This window comes from Callorhinchus milii, unplaced genomic scaffold (assembly GCF_018977255.1).
Source record: "Callorhinchus milii isolate IMCB2004 unplaced genomic scaffold, IMCB_Cmil_1.0 Scaffold51, whole genome shotgun sequence".
In the NCBI taxonomy this organism is placed as follows: domain Eukaryota; kingdom Metazoa; phylum Chordata; class Chondrichthyes; order Chimaeriformes; family Callorhinchidae; genus Callorhinchus; species Callorhinchus milii.
This window is the reverse complement of record NW_024704792.1, coordinates 372,662-397,031: the sequence shown is the minus strand read 5'-3', so window position 1 is coordinate 397,031 and position 24,370 is coordinate 372,662. Positions and strand designations below refer to the sequence as shown.

Sequence of the window (24,370 nt, the reverse complement as noted above, 5' to 3'; positions counted from 1 at the left end):
CAGGTCTACGGAGCACTGCAGACTCCTCATGGAAGCGCAGCAGCTGAAGTTTGGCCAGGACAGTGTCAAGTTCTTTTTAGCCGCATGAAAATCATATCATAGTTGGGCTGCAACAAAATGCTTGGAACTTTTATGAACAAGCTGGTGTCTGATACATGCGGAAAAGCATCCATCTTCTTAAGCGTTTCCAAACCAAGCTGAAAATGCATGCGTCCAGCTGCGCATCGGAATCTCGGAGACAGATTGTTGAAAGAGAATGAGCGCTGTGGGGCTGCATCCCGCTGACCTAGCTCCAGAGATTATTAGTTGAATTTTGGCAAGAGCCAAGATATGTGCACCGCAGAGTGAGTACGGTAGTCCTGCTTATGTCCGACAAGCTGAAACTACACAGCATGCCCTCAACATTGCTGTACGGCAAGATTTTCTGGTGCTTGTCCTGCTAGGACCATCCTCATGTTAGTTAGTGCTTTTGTTTGCAGGGTTAACAGGAGTTGAATGCATGATTCCCTCACCCCAGTAACTGGTCTGCCATTTCAGTTCTTGCCATGAGCCTGGCTGTACTGACAGCGGTGCCCTGGTTTTATCAGCAGCCTGATTCCCAGCCGGGGAGTGGAGAGGTGGCCATCAGCATGGTGGAAGAGGAAAGTTTTCAGGCCTGACTTAAAAGAGGGAATAAATTTGGGAAGGCGGCTGGATTGAGGGGGAGTTTTCAACAGCTTTGGGGCATAGTGGCTGAAAGCAAGACCTGCGATAGATGGGCGTAGGGTGCGAGGGATAGGCAGTAGGCAGGTGCCATTCAATCAAAGACATTAACGGTTGGTGCATTTGGGAATGTGGAGGTCGGAGAGGCAGGAAGATGCCAGGAAGTGAATGGATTTGAACACGATTGTGAGGATCTTGAAGTCGATCCGTTCGGTGTTGGTAAGTCAGTGGTGCCTGGGCCAGCGGTCCAGAGGTCCACAGGTGAGATGTGGGTACGGAGTTTGGTCGGTGCCAGAATGCGGCCGGCAGAGTTTTGACCGATCTGATCTTGTGTATGGTGGAGCTGTGGAGACTGGTGAGGAGCACATTGGAATAATCCAAACGGGATGTGAAAAACGCATCTATAAGGGTTTCGGTTGCATTCGTGGCAAGGCAATGTCGGAGGCGTGTAATGTGGCGGAAGTGAAAGGAAGTGGTCCTGGTTTCGGATGTGGGGCAGAAAGGACAGTTGGTGTTCCAATGACATATACGTACAGGCACACACAGACATACACAGACACACCCATATACACCGAGCCAGGTATGCACATACATACACACACATTCACTGAAACGCTCTCTCTCGGTCTTTCAGGGCAGATCACGTCATGTCTGTGTGTGTCAGCTCAGTGTATGTGTGTGCGTGCGTGTGCTTGTGAGACCCCAGTTCAGTGTGTGTGTGTCTGAGTGTGAGCCTCAGCTCAGTGTTTTGTGTGTGTGTGTGTGCTTGTGTGTGTGTGAGCCTCAGCTCAGTGTGTGTGTGTGTCTGAGTGTGAGCCTCAGCTCATTGTGTGTGTGTGTGTGTGTGTGTGCTTGTGTGTGTGTGAGCCTCAGTTCAGTGTGTGTGTGTGTGTGTATGTCTGTGTGTGAGCCTCAGCTCAGTGTGTGTGTGTGTGAGCCTCAGCTCAGTGTGTGTGTGTGTTTGTGTGTATGTCTGTGTGTGAGTCTCAGCTCAGTGTGTGTGTGTCTGTGTGTGAGCCTCAGCTTAGTGTGTGTGTGTGACCCTCAGCTCAGTGTATGTGTTTGTGTGTGTCTGCGTTTGAGCCTGAGCACCGTGTGTGTGTGTGTGAGCCTCAGCTCAGCGTGTGTGTATCTGTGTGTGAGCCTTAGCTCAGTGTGTGTGTGTGAGCCTCAGCTCAGTGGTTCAAATCCCAGCAGTGCCTCTTCTACTGAACTTTCGAAAACGCTTCCTCGGCAATTAGGAAATTAGTGTTCGACAAAGAGATAGTCTTGCAGTTGTGTTCCTAATCTCCTGTTGATGGGGAGGAAGCTGACATTCCCGCAATGTTACATGTTTCCTCGATTGGCTGAGACACCAACGAGAAGTTAAAGCGAGGCCACGGCTGGTTATTGAGATGGACATCAGTGTTGTTGGTGGGATATGGCTGTGCGCAAATTGCCATCCCCGATCATTCACTAAAACAGTCAGTTCATTTTACAGCAGGTTCTGTAAAGCGCTTCGGGACGTCCGTCGTGTAAAACTTTATAGCAGAAATGAAATAAATCAATCTTTCTGTGCTTTGGTTGTACACTGAAAGTTTTTTTTCTCAGGGATCGATAAGATTTACAAGTGCCGAAAGCTGTGTATTTACCGTGAATGATACTTACACGGCTTTGTTATTGATGAATATAAATTCTGCCTTTTTTGAATTCGCAACTTCTGTAATTGGCGAATGATTTTGAGCTGCAATCCGCGGCCCGGAAGACTACATCCTCCTCTTGAAATTCCGCAAAGGTTTTCATACCAGGATTCCGGCTGAAATAATTTGATATTTTAAGAATGCGGATCGGGCAACTATTGTGAATTAAGGGATTCGGGTTGATTCCAGTCTAAGCCAAGCAGCTTCCATGTGTTTTGTGGCGATATCTTCTTTCTGTATCTTTCGGAGTAAATATATCACTGTGAGATTTTAGTATCTGATGACCACCTTGATATTCCAACAGTAAGTTTGCTACTTTCTTTCGGCGACTGCTGCATAATCCAAGTCGCTCACAGTTCTGCTACTCAAGAAACGACATGTACCGCTTTAACCCGGGTCAGACAACATTACTGCTCGAAGCTCAGATAAAATCAGAAACAAATGGTTGCTTACCATCTTGTTATGTTGTGTTTCAGGCAGTGAAGCAAAACGTCAAGTCCCACCGAGATTTGAACTCGGATCGCTGGATTCAGAGTCCAGAGTGCTCACCTTCACACCATGGAAACTGTGGCTCAAAATCGTTGTGATACTGTTCATTTGAAGACACAGTGGTTTAGAAATAACACGTTTTATTCAAATGCAGAAATACGCAGAAGAGTGAGTCACAGAACTGTACAATTATACGGCACAGAAGTTTGACTATTTTAGAAGAGCTTCCAACTCAATCTCACATCCACGATCTCTCCCGGGAGCTTTGCAGACTTGTTTTCCACAAATAAATACCTGCTTCACTTTTAAAATTTGCTATCGAATCGGCTTCCAACACACGTTCAGGCAATGCATTCCAGATACGAACAACTGAAAAAATGTCTCCGCACATACCCTCTGTTTTTCTTAGCAATACGTTTATACTGTTATCCTCGGGTTACCGACCCGCCTTCCAGATGAAGCAATTTTCCTTGTTCACCATATCGAAGCTCCTCATCAATTTGAAAACGTGTCCTCTGAACATTTACTGCTCTGTGTAGAATAATATCAGCTTCTCCTGCTCCGACTCAGAACTGAAGTCCCTCGTTCCGACTATCAGCATACGATAAAAAAGATCACAAGTTTAGTTTGGATGAAGGAGACCTTTGTGGCAATCTGTCTCATCCATTCGTAACCCGCAGGTCATAGTCACTTGTCATTGCATGAAACAGTTATTTTTACTAAAACGTCATTTCGTTTCCTGGTCTCTGCGAACTTTCCTTGCAATCCGTTCAAGTCTTTGACTGCCCTCTGCATCATGTATCTTCCGGGAATCTGTCCTAAAATTGAGCTTTACAGCTCTAATTACACGTTTTCTTGCTCTACTCTCTTGCAACCTCCGAAAATAATAATCTGATTTTAGTTTTTAAATTTGATTTTAGTTTCGATACAACTCTATGAAACCCACTCTGAGCTGTTGCTTCCTCTCAATAGAGAACAGTATTTGCTTGTCTAATAATTGCTTACTGCTCATTCCGCAAACACTGGGAATCAAATTCTTTGCTGTCCTCACCACTATCTATAGGGCTTAGCAGCCAACTTATGTACCGGTGAACAGAACTATAAGCAGCATTCAAGGCGTCTTCTAACCAGATCACTATAAACCGAGATAGGAACACGGAATTAGACAAATGTCGGCGTATGGACAACCCACTAACATGCTTTCTCCATGATGGTGAGGGCTCTTTTGCAGAGGGAGCGGACAGTTTGCAGGCCGATGTGGAAGGGACATGCAGAAGTAGACTTTGCAGGAGACGAAAGTGGATGTTCGAAGAGACGTTTGTTTCTGTTACCCTTGTGGTGGAACTGGGGATGTGGCTATCAGAGCGGCTGCTGTTAGAGCACTAATAACATGTACCACCACGAGCCCGACCAAGGATTCTCAGGATGGGACAGGGAGACTCGGTGGGAAGGGCCAGGAGTGAGAGGAGCCGGGAAGCCATTGAGAGAAGAGAACGCAGCGGTAATAGTTCAGGACAGGAGGCAGGAATGGTTGCATTGTGGTAAACAGTTAGACCAATCTGTGAGAGAATATAATAAGGTGAAGGAACAGTGACCTCCTTATGTAAATTATATTAACACCTCCAATGTCTGTGTGTACAGCTGTGTATTGCACGAAGAATTATAACTTTTATGCGAGAATTGAATGTAGACATTCTATATGTATTTCTATCCCTATCCGCTTTTCTGTGTAGCCTAAATCAGCCACAACCAATCGTCAGATACTACAAAACTGTACAAACGGGTAGAACCAAGATTGTCGAATTCATAGTCTATACAATTTGTTGTCTGAAACCCAAATTCAAACCATTATAATCAGACTGACAAAAACACCGTTCCGTAGCTCTTGCATTCTTTTGATAGAGTTGCGCTGACCAATGTGAGGAGTGCCCCTTATAATTTGTCCAATACATTTCACCCAGTCGAGCAGTGGCAAATTACCATATGATTCATTTGCTGCCATTGTTTCTTTGCCATAGCAACAAAAAAGCTTTCGGCTGGGAGTGGGCGGAGGGTGTGTGTGGGGAGTGGGCGGAGGGTGTGGGGGGCGCGTCGGCAGTTGCTGCACCAAATCAAATGAAATAGGAAGAGTTTGTTCAACTCAGCAGTTGAAATGAGCATCGGCGTTTGCTTCTGAGTGTTTGATTCAATTGCAAAGGATTTGTAACAAGTTAAAATGGACTGTCTCTGTAGAGGGCAAAAAACTTTCAATCTGTCAAAAGTGGCAGTCGAACTCACGGCTCCAATGAAGGCTGCGACCTGATCGCAGACCCTTACACCGCTCGGCCATCCTGACACAAGGATATGATGGACACCACACAAACGTAGCAGCTGGTTGGATACCAACATTGGGCTGTCATTGGGCTGTCAACAGCTGTTGGAAAAAACGGGATGATAAGAAATCATTGAAAATTTTAGTCACAATATTGGAACCACGAGTGGTGATGAAGGCGTGGGTTCAAATCCCACTTCTGATATTTTGAAAGTTTTTGCCCTCTTCAGAGACAGTCCAGTTTACTTTGTTACAACACCTTCCCGTCGGAGGATCGAACACCATTCGAAACCTATGATAAAATCTTCAAAGCAACTCGCATTTATATATGCCCTAATTGTCCGCCTTCCCAAGTCTGGATATCCCATGTCCTCTCTCGCACCAAACACCGTGACCCCATCTCCCCCATTCTTGCCCGACTACATTTGCTCCCTTTTTCTTCAGAGGATCCAGTACAAAATCTTGATCCTCACCTATAAAGTTCGTCTGACATTGGTGGTCGGCAGAATTCCAAACCTTAATCAAGGATATCGTAGTGGGACACTTGGAAGATCACAATATTATTAGACAGAGTCAAAATAACTTTACAAAAGAGAAGTCATGCTTAACAAATCTTTTATATATATTCAGGACATATCAAGTTGTTGAGATAGGGGGGAGTCAGTGGATGCAGTGTATTTAGATTTCGAAAAGGCATTCGATAAGGTGCCGCATGAAAGGTTAATCCACCAGTTTACGGCGCATGGAATTAAGTGGAATACATTAGCGTGGAATGGCTAACGGGTAGAATACAAAGAGTGTGTATAAACAGGTCCTTCTCACATGGGCGGGATATGACCAGTGGAGTGCCACAAGGATCAGTGTTTGGGCCTCAATTATTACAATCTACATCAACGATCTGGATGAGAACATCAAAGTTAATGTATCCAAATTCGAGGATGACATTAAAATAGGAGGGAGAGTAAACCCCGAAGATGACAAAAAAAAATGCAACGAGAGACTGATAGGCTTGGTGAATCGTCGAATAGGTCACAGATGAAGTATAATGTAGGGAAGTGTGAGGTCATCCACCTTGGTTGTAAAAATAGCAGAGCTGATTATATTTTTGAAGGGGAGAAACTAGATAGCGTTTGCGTTCAGAGGGACTTGGGTGTCCTTGTGCACCAGTCACAAAATGTTCGTTTGCACTTACAGCAAGCAACTTGGAAATCGAACGGTATGTTGGCATTCGTTACAAAAAGGTTAGAATATAAGAATAGGGAAGTATTGCAGCAACTGACAGGGCCCTGGTGAGACCGCACCTAGAATGTTGTGTGCAGTTTTGTTCTCCTTATTTAAGAAAGGATCTACTCGCCTCGGAGGAGGTACAACGTAGGTTCACTGGGTTGGTATCAGGGCTGAGGGGGATGAGTTTTGAGGATAGGTTGAGCAATTTAGTCGTATATTCTCATGAATATAGAAGAATGAGAGGTCATCTTATAGACACCTATACGCATATTAAGGGGCATGACAGAATAGATAGTTGGAGAAATTTTCCCCTCCTTGGAGAAACTATAACCAGGGGTCACAGTCGTAACAGTAGGGGTAAGCCCTTTCGCAATAAGATGACGAAAAACTTCTTCACTCAAAGACTAGTGAATTTATGGAATTCTCTACACCAGACAGGACTGTAGGTGCTCAGTACTTGAACATATTCAAGATTGAGATTGATAGATTTCTTGTGGATGAAGGGATTAAGGGATATGGGTATAATGCGAGTAGGTTGTGTTAGAATAGAACAGCCATAAATTTATTGAAGACGGGGCAGGTTAGTGAGGCCGAATGGCCTACTACTGCTCCTTATTCTTATGTTCTTATGAAAGGCCCCTCCAGAGAAAGAAAGAGAGAACATTTATTATAGGGGAATTTTCATTTATAGCTGGGATGTATGGAATGATAAGTACGGTTTGCGTTATCTTGAGCAAGGTGATGAGTTTCTTTACGCATCATGTAGCTGCCTGAAAATAAAACGTGGATTTACACATAAAAATAATCATGAGCCCTTGAAAGCTTGTCCTGTCAATCGCTTTTTAGTCGTTCTGCCAACACAAGAGGTGTTGCCATGTTGAAAACATTGCTAATATTACTTTGGAAACTAATATGGAATCTGCCTAGCATACGACACTTGAACGATAATTCCAAATCATTGTTTCCAATGATAAAGTGCAATACCTTGTTTCCCCTTGGCTTCATTGCTAACTATTTTTTTATTTGTGACTTTCACTATCCCATCAAAACAATGTCAGAGAAGGACTGGTTTTCCAAACCGATTGTAATGCGATACGGAATATCCTCATCAAATCCGTTTTCAAAACAGGTATGTTTAATGCCAGAAGTTAAAATAAAATGTGTTTTCTTACAATCTTTGTTAAATAACAGAGATGACGCCTCCGTGTATTAATATGTGGGGATTGAGATTGACGTGACTAATGATGCAGGTCGGATGATTCCGGAGGTTTGCCATGTGAATAAATTACACTGTCTCCCAAACCCATAGTCTGTTATTTGGAGTCGCTATCTTCGCCAGCGAAACACTGGCTGCTGTCACATCATGGCTTTTCCAGCAATCTATGAGATAGAAGCAATTTATTACCCCATAATTGCACCAGTTGGACTTCCAGCTACGTTGTCAGAGCTTCATGAAAACCTACAACTTCAGAACCTGTTGGGGAGGCAAAATTATTTGTCCTGAAATGTTTTCTTAAAATGGTTCTTTTTTCCTTTTTTCCTGGATTGACCATAATAATCCTCTCATCTCACATCAGCAGAACATCTCTAATTAACTCATTTCATATAATGTAAAATGTAATTACTGTGCATTTTGGAGGCCAACAGTGCAGTCAATGTGCGCAACAGAAAATCCTTAAAGCTGGATATCGGTTACATCAACTCGATATAGAGTTGTACGTCTCAGAGTCAAGAGTCCTTAGACATTGTTCTGACCCAGAAGCACTTTTCATATTAAAGTAATTTAATTGAGATATTGTTGATTTTTTGCACGAGAATTCAGAAAATAATTTAATCCTGGGATCTCGGGATTCAAGGTGCAAAACCCTGTGTCGGAAAAGCACCAGGAATGGTAGCCCGTCGGTGGCAAAAACCTCATCCCGATTCATTCACTTCCGGTGGCTGATACCTGTCGCATGACATTATTCAAGAAGCAGAACTGATAGAAAGAGTGAAATAAAACAAATATTATTGGAACAAACAGAGAAAGTGACAGATATACAGAAAAGCACAATACAGACAAAAATAAGGTTTATGCCGTGAAGAAAGGAAAGAAAGGCACGCTTTGCCCCAAGATTTGCTGTGAACTTGTGATCATCAATCTGATTCAAACTTTTATGTGCGAACCTGCTCAGCTAATAACCGATAATTTTGTTCTCTTTCAGTGAACTCGTTGGCGATTTTAATCCTGTCCCGGGGAAGGTGTGGTCTCTCTACTGTCGTCAATCTCTATCTGGTGGCCATGGCAGTGGCGCATCTAATGGTTATCATCATTGATGTGATACTGAATCGCATCAATAACATTTATTATATTTTTAGCTTCTTGTACTATGCTCATGTGTGCAGCTTCAGAACCGTTCTGCTGGTTTCAGTCACTCGATGTTCTGTTTGGTTAACACTCGCCTTTACTTTCGATCGCTATGTCGCCATTTGTTGTCAGAAAATAAAGAACAGATTTTGTTCGGTGAAAACGGCCAGTTTGGTTATTGCAACTGTATGTTTGCTCTGCTGTGTGCAGGGCATTCCAGTTTATTTTATTTTTGTTCCCCTTGACACGGATGCTAACAAACCAAAATATTGCAATCAGAAACTCAGTTGCCACATTTCACCATATTGGAGAGCGTGCGAATGGTTGATCCGCGTGTTCTATCCAATAATAGTATCCGTAGTCATTACCCCATCAACACTCTGACGGTTAGGCACATATTGGTAGCCAACAGAGCCAGCACGAAAATCCGGGGTGACAGCAATGGTAATAAACACAATGATCCTGAGATGGGGAAACGGAGAAAATCCATCGTTTTGCTCTTCGCTGTATCGGGAAGTTTTGTACTTCTGTGGATGACAAACGTTGTTTGTTCGGTAAAATGGTCAATTTCAAACTACAACTACGAAGAGAAAATCATTAACACCCGCTTTACCATGCAACAGGTTGGTTTCATGCTTCAATTTTTGAGCTCCTGTAGAAACACATGTATCTATGTGGTGACGCAGAGCAAGTTTAGAGAAGAGATGAAGATTGTGCTTAAATATCCATTTACTGTGTTTTTCCATGGACTAAATAAACTATTATTGTTGATTCAGAAATGATTGCCAAGAGTTGCTGTATTATCAACAACACATGCTTTTGCGCTGATTCTTGTGACACTCCAACTAGCAAATCAGCAATGAAAATCTATCGGGTTCCTATCAACGAGTTTAATACAGTTTGGGGGGAAATTTGAGTGGCAATTGGACACAATTGGACCAACGCATATTGTCATTTAAATACCTAGCTATTCGCTTCTGGTTTATCATCCATAGCAGGGGAAAATAAATATTAATGTGTTCGTTTTCTCTCTCAACTGATAACTCAGAAGGAGAAGTGAAGATGGAGATCAACCGAGAAAAAATTCTCTGGAGGCTGTAAATATTCCGTCACAATATATTGATCATCAATAAATAATGTCACTTCCTTTGGTCAGTCGATAATTTATCTCACGCAAAAAATCTTTCACCATCGACTGACGGGCAATTCGTGCATTTCGCCAGTTTCAATTGATGACATTGGCAAATGTCGGGTTTGATAGATCATCACACTGGCCAAGGCCGTAATAAATCCACAACAATAATTACTCTGCGACTACCATTGGGTGCAGTGATGCAACTTGAAGAAACCAATGAAAAATACTGCTCTTGCTGAGAATCGATCTCACAACCTTGTCACTTCTCGAAAGAGTCATATAAATTGTCAAATAAATACCGCGGAATAAACTATTGCAACACTAGAGCTACTTTATTGTTTCGTTCATCTTATAAGTTCAGTTTCCAACATCAACAAAAATTATAACTTCCAATTATGTATACCACGCCATGGGCTGACACGTTGAAATTTTAAGTTCGAGAATAAGTTCGAGTGAAATTTGTTATACCGAGTTTAAGTTGTGTTCATTTTGAATAAAGACTGCTCGAGCTCTTTTTTAACGGAATAATTTTCCACCTATCAAAAACTTTGATGATGTGTTCGATTTATAGCACATGAAAACATGAAATGAACTAAAGCAGCAGCTCACGTAATCAACTGTTTCTCAGAATGCCATGTTTCAGTGTTGTGATGTAAATATTTTTGAGAAGTGCTTCCAAATGAAAACCGCTATTTAGATGTTCAAAACAATGTTTTTCGTGGCAAAGCGCCTGTCCCGTAAACTGGAAATGCTTGATGCAAATCCCAGCGGTTCCTTGCTGAATAACAGAACATGAAAAATCCTGGTTCTTCTGCTGTTATTGTCACAGTATGATGACAAAACGCAAAGCTGGTTGTCACTTCATGCTCTCGTAGGAATCCAATTTGTTCAACCTCAACTCCACCACCCACTGACTCCGCTCGATTAGCTCCAGACTTGTATTCATCCCTCATACATCTGCTACACCACAGGTGGACATGCCTTCAGCCACTGTGCTCCGAAATTGTGATATCGGGGACATTAAAAGTATGGTTTGTTTCCTTGTCAACAAGTTTCTGTCTCTCCTGGAGGGCCGATTGGTGAATTCGTTCCCAATAGTTACTCATGCTTCTCTGTGGAGTCAAATAGGTTTTAGAGCCTCTTCGCCTTTTTGGACCGGTTTGACCCGTCCGCGTGACCTATATTAATACAAACATATTGTTATTGTCACTTATAACAGCAAAGTTCCAATTCATTTATGCACAATTGCAGGGGGCATTCGGCTGTTTTTATCCCTGAGAAGCAACCAACCATCAGAGGGACTGTGTTGATTGAAGTGTTAGAACAATCTTTGAGAGATTGCCATCAGGTGGAAGAAGAACCTCATCAAAAATATTTCACCTTTGTATATACATTAATTGACAGGACAGTTATTCTGAAACATTCGTATCACTGAGCAGTGTTCAGGTGGTGGCGAGAATGCAGCTCAGTGAAGAATCATTAAGTGCACAACAAGAGGACCTTGGATCAAATCCAGACGTCCTCTTAAAGTTGGGCTAAATTTGGAAAAATCCTTTGTCAATGTGATCAGATTTTGACATGACAGATACTGTGAGCTGAGAAACCAATTTGCTCCAGGATCTCAAAGGACAAAAATACCTGCATTTAATAAACGGACATTAACATAACAAAACATAACATAACAAGACATAAAATAACATGTAGGAGCAGAAGAGGGCCACACGGCCCTTCGAGCCTGCCCAGCCATTTCATCATGACTGATCTTCTAATCCAGTTCCAGATGATAAGCTAAGCCTGCCTTATCCCCAGATCCCTTCAAAACTTTTGCAGTAAGAAATCTATCTGTCTCAGTCTTGAATATGTTCAAGGTGAGCGTCAACAGACCTTTGGGGTAGTGAGTTCCATACGTTCACATCCTTTGAGTGAAGTAGAAGTTCTTCCTCAAATTAGTACGAAAGGGCTGGCCTCTGGTTTTAAGTTTGTGACCCCGGTTTCAGTATCTCCAAACAGGGGAAACAATCTCCCACTATCTATTCTATCATGCTCTTTGATGATCTGAAATGTTTCTGTAAGATCCCCTCCTATTCTTCTATATTATAGAATCAGCCTGCCCTCGCAACTCATCCCCTTCATCCCTTGTACTGTCCTAGTAAATTTACGATGCACGCCCTCCAAGGCAAGTACAGCCTTCCTTAAATAAGGAGACCAAACCTGCACACAGTATTCCAGGTGTGGTCTCACCAAGGCCCTATAGAGTTGCAGGAATTCTTCGCTACTCTTACACTCTATTCCTTTCATAATGAATGCTAACATACTGTTCGCCTTCCTAACTGCTTCCTGCACCTGCAGACTAACTTTCTGTGATTGGTGTACAAGGACATCCAAGACCCTCTAGACGCTAATACATCCCAATCTCTACCCTTCTAAAAAATAATCCGCTCTAATGATTTTGCTATCTTGGCGGACGACTTCACATTTCCGTACATTATAAATCATCTGCCACCTACCTGCCCAATAACCTAACCTATCTGTGTCTCGCTGCATTTTTTTTTGTGTCGTCCTCTGTGTTGACACTTACTACTAGTTTTGTGACATCCACGAATTTAGATATATTAACATCGATGTCCTCATCTAAATCGTTGAGCTCTGTGGTAAATAGATGAGGCCCAAGGACTGTTCCTTGTGGCACTCCACTAGTCACATCCCGCCAATATAAAAAGGACCCTTTTATCCCTACTCTTTGTTTCCTACTCGTTAACCATTCCCGAATCCACGTTAATATGCTACCACCAATTCCATGGGCCCATATATTTTGGACTAACCTTTTATGCAGCATCTTATCGAATGCCTTCTGGAATTCCAAATAGACCACATCCACTGATTCACCCTTAATTTAGTTTACTGGAAATATCCTCAAAATCTCCATGAGATTCGTCAAACATCACTTCCCTTTTGTAAAGCCATGTTGTCTTGGCCTAATTATATTGTGCTCCCCTAAATACAGAACTACCACATCCTTAATCAATGATTCTAAATGTTTTCCTTTCACTAATCTGAGACGAACTGGCCTATAGTTCCCCATCTTTTCCTTTCCACCCTCCCTGAATGGTCGTGTGACATTTGCGATCTTCCAATCCATGGGGACTGTTCCAGAATCCAAGGAATTTTGGAAGATCAGACATAAGGCATCCAATATCTCATAAGCTTCCCCTTTTGGAACCCTGGGATGCAAGCCATCCGAACCAGGGGATTTGTCACTTTTTAATGCTAACAGTTTCCGTAGCATCAATTCTCTGCTTTTGAATATGTCCTTAATTGCTTCCTGTCCTGATCCCATTGGTGCATCTCTAATGTTGGCAGACTTGTTCTGTTTTCTACGGTTGTGACAGATGCAAAGTACCCATTTAGGGACTCTGCCGTGTGCTTATCCCCAATTACAACTTCTCGCGTCTCTGACTGTAGTGGACCTACATTTGCACTCCCTCGCCTATTCCTCCATGGTAATTGTAAAAACTTTTAGAATTAGACTGAGTGTTCCGAGCTATCTCACCCTCATACTCCTTTTTCTCGCTCTTAATGAGTTTTTAGTTTTAATTTGATGGTTTCAAAAACTCTCACAATCTTCAGAATTGCTGCTTTTCTTGGCACTTATCAGACTTTACTTTTAATTTGAGGCTTTCCCTAACTGCTCTAGTTAGCCACGGGTGAATTGCTTTCCATGTTGTACTCTTATGCCGCAAGGGAATATGCGACCGTTGAGAATTTTGCACTTCATCGTTAAATATTTGCCACTGTTGGTCTACATTTTTAACTCTTAATCTTATTCTCCATTCTATTTTACCTACATATTTCCTTAGAGCAACAAAAATTAGCCCTAATTAAATTCAGAATGATTGCCACTGATTTAACTATATCCATCTTCAACTTAATGCAGAATTCAATCATATGATGACCTCTGTGCCCTGCAGGATTCTTAATACCTTCACCGCCAACTAGCCCTGTTTCGTTACACGAAACAAGGTCTGGATTGGCCTGTCCCCTTGTTGGTTTATCGGGATGCTGCTCTAGAAAGTTATCGCTCATACACTCAATGAACTCTTCTTCTGACCTACTGTTGCCGATTTGGTTTTCCCAATCTATGTGGAGATTGAAATCAGAAACTAATATCGCTTTACCTTTCCTACATTCTCCACTGTTTTCCTGATTGATACCCTGTGCTGTATTGTGATCGTTGCATTAAGGGCTTCAATGATGAGATAAAAACTCCGTAAGACAGTGTCTAACGTAATAGTAACAAAGTAAAATTTATACAGTGCTACCACGAGAAAGAAAACGTTCAACGAAAAATGGTTTGAAGATGCCGTGTATTTTTTGTGGGGATTCCAGATAAATATAGTGAAAAATTGGATAAGTGTGGGGCAGGTAAATTTCCGTTAAGTAAAGCCAGGAAGGACAAGACTTTGAAAAAAGGATCATCAGCTTGGGCGCATTGAAGAGACGTGTTAGGGATATTTTAGGTAAAATGTTACACCGGGCAGTATAAAAGGTCACAAGAGACGTAAACGAAGGTTATGTTCGATCACCGGCTTGAATTCAAACTATTGCACTGAGATTATGATTGCGCTTATATTTATGAGATTACTATTCCTCCTACAAAATGCATTTTGACTACACTTTACAGTGTAACCTGTATTCACGTTACAATATATTCTGCGAAGCACTTTGGTGCATCTCGGTGATGTTATAAGACGCTATGTCAAATATAAGCTTTATTAACATGATTAATGTTCCACAACAACAACAAAATTACATTCATGTCGGGTGGGCGTCTCAAACCGCTGAGAATTTACAAAAAGTTACCCGGACAAGCAATTCAATTACTTAAGATATAGGCTTATTAAATGGTCTTATTTTCTTCGCGTGAGAATCAGTAAAACGAATTCTGGTGTGTTTCTGGCATGATGAAGTGATAGGGTAGTAGCTGGGGAGAATTGTGGTTATCAAGCTGAATGCAGTAACCACATCTTTCCACACTCTCTGGATATTGTGTAAATTATTTTTTACTCTTTTGGTGGTATTATTAATATACTTTTGGAAACATATTTAACCTGTTAAGACCCGGGTTAAACTCCCTCCTGGGTCTAACATTACTCAAGTTGCCTTTCTCCACACTTGTTTGTTTACCTTGCTGTAAATCACTTGCTGTAACTAGAAACAAGGTTGTTGGACGATTGGCTTCCTGGGATTAATAATTCGTCCAAAACTTTTGGTTACTCAATCCACAACTGTTTATGGGATACTCCTTTCCTCAAGTGGCTGCATTTATCTCCCACAAAATCCGCAGTCACCACACTTTACATTAAATTCTGTGAAGCGCTTTCAGACATGTCAACGATATGTTGCATGCAAGCATTATTATTATTAATTTCATGATTATTATTATTACTATTATCATCATTATTTCGGGATCCGGCAGGCTGGTAGCTGGGAATGAGTCTCCCATCCTCTGTTGTCCAGTAGCTTGCGCTGGAGTGTGATCAGCCCAGTGCTCAGGAATGTTTGATTCAGTAAATTACAAAGCCGATCAAAATCAGAATAGCGACCGCAATGGCAACCGCGATGCCCACCGCCACTGCTTCACGGAAATATCACTGCTCCTTTCATTCATGTCTCTCTGAACCGGCTGTGCGTGTGTACCCTGCTCCCTGACCCTGGGTCGGGACTTGGGTCTCGTCCATCCACTGCATGGTGTAGTTTTCAGTGCTGGGCAGCCCCACGGCCTGGAGGGGCTGGGTGGAAAATGGGGGCAGGCGGATAGGGAGAAGCTCCCCCCCAGTAAAAGCACCGGATTTGACACAGTAGAGGACCTGGCAGGACTGGATGATGTCGGCCACGTGTTGGCTGAAGCCTCGAGGGCAGCTCTTGCTGTAACCGCTCGGGTTGGTCGGCACAGAGCTCTGCAGTGAGGGGTTGCTTGCGGCGGTGTCCGCCAGCGGATTCCCGCTTTCACAGCTGATAAAGCCCCCGAAAGGCACCGAGGAACGGAAGCCCAGCTCGAAGTCGTTGCTCACACACACCTTCATATTGTCGAAAAGTGAGAGCGCGTAGAAAGTGAGGGGGCAGGATGGAAAGTTGGTGAGCGGGTTCTTGCTTTTGGTGGTGTAGAGACCACCAAACAGGAGCCCGGAGGTATAGGGGACTGACCCAGTGGCTGCACACCAATAGGTGGTGAAGCGCACTCTCCTCACGTGGTAAACGTTGTGGCACTTCTTCTTACAGAAAACGTGGCATTTCCTGTGACACTCATTCTGATAGTAACCCTGATCTCTGAATTGGGTGCTGAGTTGCACGGCAGTGTACTGCGGCGGGCAGCTCAATCCACCGGTCAGCGGGTTTTTCTGTTCCAGGGCAGGGCACATAGACTGGGCATTGGCCCCAAACACAGCCACGCACTCCTGGTACACCCCACCGAATGTGAAGTTCGTGTTCGGGCTCTCACATGAGTGATCGTCAAGATTGGCCTGATAATCGAAGTTGGGGGAGTTCATGTCGACACAGCCGGGGTGAGTGTTGACCATGTAGTACATGTTGATGGCCTTCTCCACGGCTTGGGAAATCCTGGCGACGGTGGGCGACGGCAGGTCTGGCAGGGTGTGTTGGTTGATTAAGACGTGCAGGGGCAGCCCGGATCTGTCGATGGCAATCAGATGGTTCTCAATGGAATCCTGCCACATCTGCAGGGTCATCCCGGGATAGTATGGGGTTCCGCCATTGCTCTCTATCCGTGAGTGGGTTCTGTAAGTCGCATATTTCTTCATGAATTCTTCTGTGACCGTGGAGGATGTCTGAGATTTCAACGTTTTAAAAAACGAAGAGGCGATGGCGGTGGTGACTGCGGACTTTGTGGTCTCCGACAGAAATGACTGTTTAACCTCATCTTCCTGCAGCAAGTTAGCACCAGCGTTCAGTTGGGTGAGGACGTGCGTGCCATAGTTTACAATTAGCATTTCTGATTCGTACCTGTAAAATATAGCATATCACGATGATAATCCTTGCATTTGACATAGCGCCTTACTAAGTCAATGCAACATCTCCATGCGCATCATAGCATTTTCACTAAAGTTTAGCGACCGTGTATTTTGTAAGCCAAACTTGGAAACCAAGCGAACACACTTGTCCACCAAACAGTTGTGGATAGACTGTCCAGAAATTTGGTTGGTGGGTAGGGGATTATAGATGGAAAGTGATTGGTAATTGATTAATTTACCCGAAGTCGCTTAAAGATAAGTAAACAGACGCATGTGGAATAAGAAAAATGTTAATTTTTTCTTGATTAGATAGTATAACCATTGCAGGTTATGGAAAATAGTGGGCAACGTCTGAATAGATCCAGCACAATTATGATAGGCTGAATGGCCTCGTTCTGTGATGAAATATAATTTCAGTCTATAAATTTTGCGTGATGGGTGAAACAGTATGATGCCTATGTATGCCTGATATTTTCGATATATTCACGGATTTCAAGCCTCCTGCATGTTGGTGGCGGTGGAAGTGGGGGGGGGGGGGGATTGGGTGGGGGAGGGTTGTGGGTTGAGGGTTGGTTTGGGGGAGGAACAGGCTGACATGCCTTGCACTTGAACGTTGGAATCCAGCCCTCTTTGCGTTCTCTAGTCCAGTTCTGGAGCCAGATTGTTTTAGCGTATTTTAGGATACTACTAATGAAAGCAGGACCAGCCTGGCTCATCAGCAGAACACGGAAGGGCATGTAGAAGTTTGATAAATAAAATATATGTTCGGGTATAAACAAAGGAGATTTAGTCACAATGACAAGGAGATACTCGAAGATGAACTGATAGCAAATAATTGACACAACACTGATCTCCCGCGGAGAAAGCGAGATGATTACAACCGGATTATTCGAGTTAGTTGCAAGGATATTAATTACTCTTAACATGGACTCCGAAGACAGATTGGTTCTGGTGACTGGAACTCGGTTGAATTCCAAGGCAGGGCAAAATCTGAATATCTCTATCTTAATCCACACGCATTTGTTTGATAAGCAGAAAGCAGCAACACTCTTGTTACAATAACAACAGCAATAACTTGCATTGGTATAGCGCCTTTAATTCGGGGTAGAATCCCTGAGCGTTAGATATTGGTGGATTCCAAATCTGATGCCGGGGGAAAGGGAGAGCTCCTTGTAAGCACGATCCATAAAGAAGCAACTTAAGTGGGATTTGAAAATGTAAAGAAGATTGAGGGAGAGCATTGCAGAATGTTTGCGCCTAATGCCTGAAGGCATGTCCACCGGTGGTCAAGTGGAGGGGGACGAGAGACAAATAGTAGGACGGAGGCATCAGATGCTGGATTGGAGTTAAGCAAATCGGATAGTTTGGGCGTTAAAGGGCATGAAGGGATTTGAAATGGTGTGATAGGATCTTCAAGTCGAAACGTTTGGTAATTGGGAGACAGTGCAGCCTGGCAAGCATTGGTGTGACCGGGGGTATACAGCTTTGTGCAGGATAGTATCCAGGCGGCGGAATTCTGAATTAATTGTATTCTGTCTTTGGTGAGAATGTGGAGAAGGGAATTTGAAAAGGCCAGTCCGGAAGTGACAAAATTGTGGTCGTAGGTTTTGACTGCTGTGGGTGAGAGAAGCGGGTAGAAGCAGGCAATATTGGGGGAAGGAAAATTCAAGGTCCAAATCAAGGAGCAGATGTGGGAGAAAATGGAAATCTGTGGATCGATCCTGAAGCGTACATTGCACATCGGCTTGGTGAATCCGAGGGACAGCCTGGGAGGTTGAGGAGTTCGGAAGTGAAGGAAAGAAAACGCAATTGCGATCCAAGGTGTATGGCTTCCATCATGTCGATGTTCAGCGGCAGGAAGTTTGCGACCGTCATGAACTTGATATCTGTCAAACAAGCTGTCAGGACATCAGTGGACTTGAAGTCGCAGCTGGATGAGAATTACATTTGGGTGTCACTTGTATACATGTGGAATTTAACCACATGCTTGTTGATTGGATTGCATTGCATGGGTGGACGAGAAACCACTTGTCGAGATATATTGTTGGTGGTTAGTCAAGTAGGACATGAAGCTTACGATTGGTGTGCCACTCAGTTGGATGAGGGAGGGGAGATTATGGAGGAAGATAGAGTGATCCACTGTGTTGAACGCGGAGGACAGGCCGAGGACAACAGGGAGGGAGAGAGAGTTCTGGAACAGAGAGAGGGTTAATTTGTTGTCTCCTTGACGAGACTTAGCTCTGTGCTAGTGGGCAGGGTAAAAACTGAACTGGAGCGGTTCGTGTAGGGAGCGGAGGCAAAGGTTTTAATGAAGTTGATTTGGAAACCGATGATTTGTTCATTATTTGCTGTTTGCTTTCTGGGAGTTATAATCGGTTAACTAACTAAAGTTTATTCAGTCAATCTTTGACTATTTGTGGGACAAAGTTTCGTACATTTGGCTGCCGCATACAAAATACACAGTCACTACACTTAACAGTATATTCTGTGAAGCGCTTTTAGACGGTTCAAAGTGATAAGGCAGTATAAAAAATATATATGGATTATTGTGTTTATGATTACTGGGTAGTTGTTGCCTCGTAAGGAATACTACCGACCTGGCAGCACTGCTGCGGTTGTTCTCCATGTGGCTTCCAATCGCCAACAGATGCTGCTTGAACCTGGAATCCAGTTTGAAAGAGACTGAGGACTTCACTTTGTACACGAAATTCCTGACCTGAGTCCGAGCCGTGAAAGTCTTGTCATTCATTTCATGAATTCTGACCCTCTGGGTATTTTTGGAGAACTTGCCATTGAGGAAGGAGAAGAAGGATACTTCTGCGTTAATGGATGATGCGGTGGTGCTTTTATAGTACTTCCAGTTTTCGATGATCTCCGAGTGGATATCCAAACCACTGTGTTTTTGGGGATCACGAAGATCTCATCTGCGATGAGGTAAGCCCCATCCTCTGTAGTTTTGCACTGATGGTAGCTGATGTCCATTATTCGGCCCATATCGATGTTCCTGAGGTTGTCCCATCCTCCGCCGGGAACGACCTCAAGTACCGGGATGGAATGAATTAGTTTACATTCGTACAGTCCATTTTCTGATGTCGTTTTCAGGCTGGACCCCTCAACACCGAACTCCGGACAGGAAAGAAGAAATAAACCCGCAGCCACAATTATCAGTGTCATGGCTGTCTTCTGTACGGGCCTGGTCTTCTCTCAGCTCCTTTTCGCACAAAGAGAAAACAGAGACATTATCAGTCATATCCGCTCAATCACTTCCTACTCGAATCGGCTGACAACACGTCTCACTGGTATACTTTATCTTTTGCCTTCCTTCTCTGACACGATGCTGAATTATCTCGTGAGAATGCACATTTTTGCCTATCTCAGACAGCCCTTAGATTTGTATGTAATTTCTCTCCGCAGGAGAGAACTGTAGTAAACTGAGAGCACCAGATAAACTGAAAACATGGAGTCCTGTAGCTTTGTGGTTGGACCACTTGCCTCGCAAGCAAGAGCACCTTGGTTATATTGCCAGTATGGTGAAATTTTGAGTAGGTTTCCTTACTCTATAAGCCTCTGCTTACTTAGCAGGGAGTAGGAACTCGGTAATTAGTCGAGTGCTAGATCGCTTCTCCAAGGGTAATAATCCATTCAAAAATATTATTAATAATAATCATAATAATAATATTAATAATTTGGTTACTCAAACCACGACTGTTTGTGGCTGCACTATTGTGCATAATAGGCTGCCCCGTTTCCTTTTTGTTGCCGGGATAGTCTAATCAAAACCATCATTAGCCTGAATGTTTAAACTATCTGGCGAAATCATGTTATGCAGTGAGTTTTTGCCATTATTTCAGTGGGGGATTTTGAAATGATCGAACCAATGGTCGCATAAAACTTCGCATCAATCCCGCTAACCACTTACTGGCCACTAACTTCTTTCCCCGGGATGTCCCCCCAGTACCCAGTGGCCTCACTGGCAGAGATATCTCCACCAGTAACCACATCTGTGCCAGCACCCGCTGCACCTTTCCGCACTCCCGTAACATTGTCCGGCTCTGCCACTGTGTCTCACCGCAGGGCCCAGAGACCCTTATCACTTCTAGGCTCGACTTCGCAAACTCCCTGCTTGAAGCCCTTCCGACTCCTCCCTCCACAGTTGCAGATCATCCACAACACTGTAGCCCATATCGTGTCCCGCATCAGGCTTCATAACCCAAACGTACCGAGCTTCACTGGCTTACCAATACCTTTTGACCCTGCCTTCGCCAATTACACATTCGCAGAGTTTTGCATTTGGACGTTTTTTAAGAAGAAAACTATCAAGGACAATTGGTGGAGGTGAAGAACAACTCCCTTAGATTCATAGAACTGTACAGAAAAGAAGGAGACTGTCGAGTTTGCACCTGGTGTTTATACAAACTGTAATTTAACCTCAGTGTTTTGGCGTATTTCCATAGTAATCAAAATATTTAACTTTCATATACCTTTCTACTTCCCATTTTAAAACCAACTATTGAGTCGGCTTTGAACAATTGCTTTCTCGGGCTTTCCACAACCCATGAACTCCCTGTGTGAAAACATTTAACCTCAACTTTCGTTTCGTTCCTGTGGTGACTCTCTGTAATCGTTGTCCTCGACTGACTGTCTCCACTTCCACCGTAGATAACTGTTTACTTGGTGTCCTATCGAAATCCCGCGAAACGGACCATTCATCTGACAAAAAAATCTGTGATGCACTTTCAGTCAAAGATATTTCAGGCTCTCTACATGATATTTAAGGCATTATGCAACCCACTGCCACAGAGGTCTGATTAGATTTCGACATTCTGCTGCCAGCCATGTCACCTTGGAGAATTGAGCTTCGAGATGAACACACCGCAATACTGTCTGTCTCCCCATCACCCAAAGGATCGACTTTAAATTCCTCATTATCGTTTTCAAATCCATTCACTCCCTGGCACCTCCTAATTCTCCGAACACCTCCCTTCCTAGCCCACCACCCGGAGCCTCCGCTATACTTGTACCAGCGTCCTTCTCATCCCTCACACGCCCTACCCCACTAGCGCAGGTCGTGCTTTCAGCCACTACGGCCCAAAACACAAGAACACTCTCCCTGAATCACTCCGCCTTGATCCTTCTCTCCCTCGTTTCAAGTTCTAGCAGAAAAGTTTGCGCTTAGATCATACTTACTGCCCCCTGCACCCTGCGCGGCGTCAGGCTCCACACTTCTAAGCGTTCTGAGACGCTACCCTGCCAGGATTGTACTGTCTACGGTAAAGATGTTGTACTTCCCACTGAAATTTTGTTCTCGACCAGCTTCCTTCTATCACTCTTTCAGGCAATGCCTTCAATATCTCAACAACTAGCTGCATGAAAAAAAAACCTCCTGACACTCCTCTCTGTTTATTTGAACAACTATTTTCAAAGAGTGCGCCCGCGTCACCGATCCACGTGACAGTGGAAATGGTTTCCCCCTTTTCAAACTAATGAATTCTCTCATCACTTTTGAAACATCTATTCTGACTCCTCTTAACCTTCTCTGCTCCGAGGAGAATAATCCTTGCTTTTCTAGCCTCTCGTGATAACTGAAATCTCTCATAACATAAACATGATATAACATAACATGTAGGAGCAGGAGTAGGCCATTCGGCCCTTCTAGCCTGCCCCACCATTCAATCATGGCTTATCTACTCATCGAACTCCTGCTAATAAACTAACACTGCCCTTTCCCCATGTCCCTTAATCAAATTGTGCAATAAGAAATTTGTCTATCTCAGTCTTAAACATGTTTAATGACTGAGCGTCAACAGCCCTTTGGGGTACTGAGTTCTATACATTCATCAACCTTTGAGTGAACACATTTTTCCTCAACTCAATACTAAAGGGCTGCCGCTGATTTTAAGTTTAAGATGCCTGGTTTTATTTCTCCAACCAGGTCAACTATAAGATCCCTATTATTATTCTATACTCCAAAGAATATAGGCCTAAATTGGTCAGCCTATCCACGTAACTCATTCCCTTTCTTCCCTCGTACTAACCTGCGCTGCACCTTCTCCAAGGCAAGTACATCCTTCCTTAAATAAGGAGACAAATACATTCCTTGACTCATCCTGGCAAATCTGCTTTACAATCTTGCCAATGAGTTGCCACTCTTCCGAAAGTGTTGTTCCCAGAAATGAACCAAATACTATAGCTAATGCCTATCCAGTGTTTTATCATGTTTTATCATAATTTCCCAGCTTTGTATTATGCCCCGATCTATGAAGTCCACTTTTTCGCACGATAATTTTGAGTTAATCTTGTTCCTAGATTGTCATTCTGAATTCTAAACACACAGTGTCCCCTAAAGTTATCGTTGCTTGACTGAACTAGACAGAAAAAAACAATACAAACACACTCACCTCCCGTCTTAGTTGATGGGGAATCTTTTATTTTTTCTTTCCTTTCGACGGTAATTCTGCTGATTTTCTCCTACACGTTCTGTTCCATTTATTTCCTCACCTGTTATTTGTCAGTTGGAAATCACGTACGTCATTTATTGACTGCAACCTTTGATTTCTACTGAGCTTTGTCTGTTTCCAGTAAGTCAGCAAACCAGGAGTAATATATTTTCTAAATTTTATAAGTGACGAATTCAGCATTGAGAGTTATGGTATTCAAGTCAATGAATAACCTAACATTGCCTGTATCTGAGAAAGCCTTGACCTTCACTTTACCTGATAAGATCATTATCGATTTCATGTTGATAAGTTTATGAGCTTTATACTTTTTAATTGTACGGTTGGTTCCTCTTTTCATTCACTGCGGTTGATAGTTGAAATACATTTTAAGCCAAATGCAATTATTTTCTTTGAAAGTCATTTACTCCAAGATCCTCAAGCAAACAATAATAACAAAATGGAAACAGAACATCAGCAGCTACATTACATTTATATCATACCTTTGAGGGCGGGATGGAGTCCCACGGCGTTGGAAATAACTGTTTCTGAACAGAAATGCAGGGCTCCGTCAGGCACGGTATGGGGTGGGGTAGGGGGATAAAGGGATGGGAGAGGTGTTTGTGGCGGTTGAAAGGAAGATGACGGATATGCTGTGTCGTAGACTGAACAAATTATAGTTCAACCATAGATATCTTTCGATCAGTCCAGATGAGAATGCAAAATCTGTCCATTACCATGACTTAGAAGCTGTTATCACACAACTGCAGAATTGGTTTTGTTGGTGTCATAGCAAAACATCTTCGTCAGGCGATAATCAGCAGAATTCTTGTCAAGCTTTGTTTGCTATGGAGAACATTGTTAGCGCCAACGTGAAATTTTTATGAAAGATATCTTCAAAAACTGCACCAATAATAAACATGACGTCTTCACATTATTGTAGCCGACGTAATCGTTTGAAACTACATTAATTAAATCAGTTCCTTCGACTCTAGGTTAACGTATATGAATAACTCCA

General features: G+C 43.1%; 1 protein-coding gene across 1 annotated transcript; it reads right to left on the bottom strand.

Moving 5' to 3' along the window:
• Nucleotides 1-14,646: 14,646 nt before the first annotated feature.
• On the bottom strand, nt 14,647-23,508 carry LOC103190686 (macrophage-expressed gene 1 protein). Its single transcript, XM_007911560.2, is given in 4 exon segments — nt 14,647-16,910; nt 19,516-19,822; nt 19,825-20,129; nt 23,317-23,508. Coding segments are annotated over 3 exon segments (1,935 nt in total). The 5' UTR covers nt 20,093-20,129; nt 23,317-23,508; the 3' UTR covers nt 14,647-15,550.
• Between the last annotated feature and the right edge of the window lie 862 nt (nt 23,509-24,370).